General features: G+C 50.1%; 1 protein-coding gene across 1 annotated transcript; it reads right to left on the bottom strand.

The window, feature by feature from the left end:
- Nucleotides 1-2311: 2311 nt before the first annotated feature.
- Nucleotides 2312-4837, bottom strand: LOC120684769. The gene is made up of 7 exons (XM_039966649.1): nucleotides 4681-4837; nucleotides 3798-4012; nucleotides 3494-3691; nucleotides 3246-3419; nucleotides 2778-3167; nucleotides 2475-2696; nucleotides 2312-2404 (listed from the first exon to the last, which is right to left on the bottom strand). Exons 1-7 carry the CDS (start codon nucleotides 4835-4837, stop codon nucleotides 2312-2314), a joined length of 1449 nt encoding a protein of 482 aa, XP_039822583.1.
- Nucleotides 4838-5345: the final 508 nt, after the last annotated feature.

The following is a 5345-nucleotide window of genomic DNA, read 5'->3' as shown; positions in this document are numbered from 1 at the left end:
CGTAGCTCATTGAGGAACTGAACCTTACGCTCATCAAATTGTGGCCCATAAACCCTAGTAAACCACCAGGAGGCTCCATGACCAAGTTGAAACTGAACAGAAGCTGAGAAGGTGTCTATCCTAGTGTTAAGTGCACGACAGACACAACCCTTCCAAGCAATAAGAATACCACCTCGTGTTCCAACAGCTCGTAAGGTAATGAACTCATTAAAATCAACTCCGAGCATGGACATCACCATTCACCATAAGATGGTTGCTTTTTTTTTTTGTTTCCTGGAGGCATACAACATCGGGGCGAGTCGAGCGGACCATTTCTCGAACCTAGTCTCGCCTAGCTTTTCAATTAAGCCCTCTCCCATTCCAAATCAAAATATTTGACATTTCCATTGATAGCAGCAGCATGACCAAAGAAGGAAGAGATACAATCTACAAAGAGACATCTGCCGAGCTAGGCACAACATCATGTGGGGCTTCGTCAATTTCAGGTGGTGCCCATCCAAATAATGCCGCAAGTGCACGCAAATGGAATTGGGAAAGTGGCGTGTAAAATAAGTACATGTGTTTCTCCCAAGACTTCGAGATCAGCTGCCAACCCAAGACGCCGCATCAAATTATCTTGCACCTGCCTTACTTCACCATTTGGCGCTGCATGCCTCTTCTTCGCCAGCCGCCGGGTGTGTCGCGGCACGAAATTAGGCGGAAGTTGCTTGGTACGCCTCTTAGGAACAAGCAGAGGTAGTAGGCGCTTGACGGCTGGGTCGCCCCGTTGATTAAAGATCGGGCCGGGGTGCTCAGCTCCTGAGGTTGGGGCACTTGGGCCGTTCGCTCGGGTCATCTGCTGTATACTTGTGAGATAGTCCTGGTCCTTGGCCCAGGTGTGGAGGACGTCACTGCAGGCCTTGAAGGCATGGTGGACTCCCGGAGAAGTGTCATCTGCGGGCATCCAGACGTTGGCGCCGCCGGCGTGGCAGCTGCGCTAGAAGCAGGTGCATTCAACTCCCGCCGCCGTGTCTTTTGTTGTGTCTACCCGTTCTCAACATCGGAGACTGGAACAGAGCCCGCAGGCGCAGAGCCTCCGTAGAAAATAGGGGGGACGGTTCGGTTGCGTGCTCCTCCTATGAGTAATTGCCAACCGGGTTCTCAGGTCGCTGCATGGGCCTGCACCCAACTGGCGTCAGGGGGCCCAAAGTGACCGAGAGTCCCGAGGCCACCGCCAAGCACGCGAGCAACGAGGAGTTCGGGGACAGCCCCATGCACGTAGGCAACGAGGAGGCACGCGAAGCTACCTTGCAAGTCGCATTGACTGCAACAACGGTGGGTGCCTCGTAGCCGGCCTCGGGGATCTCAGCAACGGCAACAGGGCTGCACGCCGGCTCGCCGGAGAAACTCGCTGCCACCAGAACACAAGTAGAAGGTGCCTGATGACTGAGGGCCCTTGCAGCCGACGTAGCCGCCACAGAACTGGTCGCACTACCGGACTTCCAAACTTTGCCGAGTGTCAGATACACTCGGCAAAGGATATATTACACTCGGCAAAGTCTTTGCCGAGTGTAACACTCGGCAAAGGTTCCCATGGCAAAGTTTACTTTGCCGAGTGTCGGAATACGGGCACTCGGCAAAGGTTTTGCCGAGTGCCCTGATACTCGGCAAAGAAGTCACGTGGCGCCACCCTGGTCACGAGGTTTGCCGAGTGTCTAACGTCAGACACTCGGCAAAGTTTCAAACTTTGCCGAGTGTCCGACTCGGACACTCGGCAAAGTCCCCGCGCCAGGGTACCTCCTCGTGTCTGGTTTTGCCGAGTGTCAAGGAAGTGGCACTCGGCAAACATTTAAATCTTTGCCGAGTGCCAGTACTTTAGCACTCGGTAAAGTGACTGCGCTGCTGACCTGTGCAAACTCCTTTGCCGAGTGTTTTGGCTTAAACACTCGGCAAAGTGGTGAATTTTTCTTTTTTTGTTTTGTTTTTTTCTGTTTTTCCATACAAATACAACATAAATATATGTGATTGCAGAGGTAATTACAGGCAGTTATAGTCCATCACATATGATTGACAATGACGAGAATGGCATCGATACAAATAACACAGTCCATCACATATGATTGACAATGACGAGAATGGCATCGATACAAATAACACAGTCCATCACATATATCACAAGTCCAATACATAACACGAGTCCGATACATAACACAAGTCCATCACATAGAATATAGTCCACACATGTCACAAGTCCGATACATAACACTAGTCCATAAAATAGAATATAGTCCGATACGTATAATAAGTCCAATACACTAGTACTACAAGGCACTCACTGCTCAGGTCTGTGGGGCCAAGTTGGCCACTGGGCGGCCAGCGAGTTCTGGTCCGGAGGAGGGTCGTTCGATGCGTTCCACGACTGATTCTGCAAATAGGAACATATAAATTGAAGCATAACAAAAATATTATAATATCTACAAACAAAGCATACTCACTGGAGTGTCAGAAGGTCCTGCAGGAAAGTAAGGATGAGCTGGTAAGACGAAGGGAGGAGGTGGCGTCGCATAGTTCATCGACGCGCCAAGTCCTTGCATCCAGGTGACCATGCTTTGCAACATAACCGACTGCTCCTCCCTCAGCTTCCGCTCCTGCTCCAGCTTGGCCTCGATCTCCAGTCGGCACCTCCTCTCCTCCTCAAACTTTGCCTCCATCTCGGCCTACAAGATTTAAATCTTCATGTTACAATACGAAGCAAAGTTTCATTTTAATCATAGAACGACAACTAAATCTAAACTAACCTGTCTCTGGTGCACGCTGGCCACTAAAGTCTCAGACCGTGGGCGAATGGGCGGGGTCGAGTCGGTGGTACTTGCCCTAAGCTGCGAGAGACTGGGCGTACTCGCCGTATCGACCAAGCTGTTGGCGATCAAGTACCGCCCGTGCTTCTTCCCTTGTCCCGCCCTCATGATGGCTTCTCCGGAGAGTGGTGCGGTGGTCGGATCCCAAGTCTCCCCGTGGAGCGCTCTTCCCACCTCCGTGTACGCATTGATGCGCGCGTGGATGCTTGGGTTTGTGTAGGCCTCTGGTGGAGCCGCCGGGTTGTAGGCCACGTCCGACGTCACCCTGCCCATGTGAGACATGGCGTACGCCGTGAAGTTGTTGCAAGACTGGCCTGGATGAGACTCCGACTGCCAAGAAGTCAACAAGATGATTAGTAAGAATTAAAAATATAGCTTTAGAAAGAATGAAGATCATAGTGAACTTACCCAAGTATTCTTGTACTCGCCGAGGCTAAGGCTCCCTTGATGATGTGCCGGACCCGGCATCATCAAGCGGCGCTCCCGGCATAAGGTGTGCTGGCGGGCCCAATCCTCGCTGATCCACTTGTCCACCATCATAGACCAGCACTCGGCCTTGTTTGCGCACCAGTTCGGAGGCACCTAAACGTAATGAAGTGCATGACATATTGTATTATCAAATACAAGATAAATGAATAGAGATGGCATTTATTTACCCTTAAGTACTGGTCTCGCGTGAGGAAGATGTCCCTTGCGGCTGGTTTCTTGACACTCCTCTTCTCGAACTCGGCGCAGTACACAACGACGGCCTGGACACGCGCCTCATAGTGCATGTCCTTCACCAGCTTGTAGCAAGCCTGGTGAGCCAGCTCGTTCGCCCGGGCCTCATAGCCTTCCTCGCACCTGTAGAAATCCTGCATATATACTCACGCGATATTTCAACCATTTTAGTGCAATCATTATTCCAAAAATTGAAACAGAATGCGATATTTCAACCATTTTAGTGCAAGGATGACTTACCCAAAACTCCCCGACCACCCGCCTCGCTTTGGTGTTGAAGTTCCTTCCTTCGCGATCAGTAGCGTCCGGGCAGGCCATGTAGTGGTCCCACGTGTATGCCGGCTCCAGCACCCCGGCATGCATAATGAGCCCGGGGAAGTGCAGCCGGCACAAAAGACCCAAGATACCATTGGGCTTCCGTTTGTGCTCACCAGGCTGCACAAAAAACCACCCCCCTGCAAGAGTGTTTAAGGTAAAATTTTAGTTAGTATTACAATTTTAAATATATGTAATACATAATAAATAAGTACTAACATACTTACTTAGGCTCTAGTGGCCGAATCATCGGGCATCTCGCTAGAGGTATCGGACGTCGCGGGAGTTGCGACAGTCCACGCAACCACACCACCCGCTCATCTCCTGCCGCCCCCTCCTCGGCCTCCTCCTCCTCCTCGTCCCCCTCCACGTGCTCCTCCTCCTCCTCGCTCCCCTGGTCCTCCACCCTCTCCTCCTCGGCCTCTACAGGAGAAGGGGTCCTCTCCCTCCTCCCCCTCCTCACCTTACCTCCTCCACCACTCCCACTACCTCCTCCTCCACCACCTTTGCGAACACTACGGCTCCCGGACCCCTCGGGTGCGTTGGACCCACTACCGCCTCCTCCACCACTGCCTCTGTACAAGGAGCTCAGCCAAGTCATCTTGTGACCGCCTGGCATCTTTGTTTAGTTACCTGAAATCAAAAGGAGTGAACTAATTAGTCAGGATAAACAATACTTGCAAATAAATGAAAATAAAGAAAACATAACTAGAAATTAACATAATATATATTAAATATTGCGAGTTCTACATGCTTTAGAAGTAGTCATCATAATCGGGATTAGCTGGATCATAATCCTCATCATCACTATCAGCTATGTCAACATAACCAGTAGAATCCGAAGGAGGAATGTCGTATTCACTGTCTCTGCCTAAACGTAGTCGCTCTAGTAATTGTAAGTCCTGAATATTTTGAACCTCATCTCCACCTTCCTCGTCAACTTCCCTTTCATTGTCGACTTCCATTCCAATCTCGTCGGATAAGTCTATCTCGAAACTCCCTTGTAGCCCCTCTTCTTGAAAAAACTCTCTATCATTGTTGTAATCTTCGTTGTTTGGGAGAGGTAGTTTGCCGTGTGTCGATACTTTATACACAACATCCCAACCTCGAAGACGGTGGTCGGTTTGGCATGGGTATGAGAGATAATAAACTTGTATGGCTTGTTGAGCCACAATGTACACATCTTCGCCTTGTAACGTTGAATCCTGTCGAATTTCGACTAGGCCAACACTAGGGGTATGTCTTGTTAATGTTGGATCAAACCAATGGCATTTGAAAATGACTGGAGTGAGCGGTACAGAACCATGAAACTTGAGTTCGTATATTTTTTCAACTCTTCCGTAATACTCGACTCCGTCTTGACCTGGCGTAAAAACGCCGGTATTAGTGGTTCTTCGATTGGGTCGACTCTGCTCGTATGTCATTGTGTGGAAGCGATATCCGTTCATGTCATAAACGTTAAACGACTTGACC

This window comes from Panicum virgatum, chromosome 8N (genome assembly GCF_016808335.1).
Source record: "Panicum virgatum strain AP13 chromosome 8N, P.virgatum_v5, whole genome shotgun sequence".
NCBI lineage: Eukaryota > Viridiplantae > Streptophyta > Magnoliopsida > Poales > Poaceae > Panicum > Panicum virgatum.
Note: the sequence above shows the minus strand (reverse complement) of the source record. Positions and strands in the feature narration are given on the sequence as shown.

Coding starts and splice junctions, on each gene's coding strand:
- LOC120684769 (XM_039966649.1), bottom strand. CDS start 4,837: ATGGAAGTCGACAATGAAAGGGAAGTTGACGAGGAAGGTGGAGATGAG. Junction 4,013..4,680: donor TTATGTTGACATAGCTGATA/GTGATGATGAGG, acceptor ACACTCTTGCAG/GGGGGTGGTTTTTTGTGCAG. Junction 2,697..2,777: donor CCAGCGTGCACCAGAGACAG/GTTAGTTTAGAT, acceptor TAAATCTTGTAG/GCCGAGATGGAGGCAAAGTT.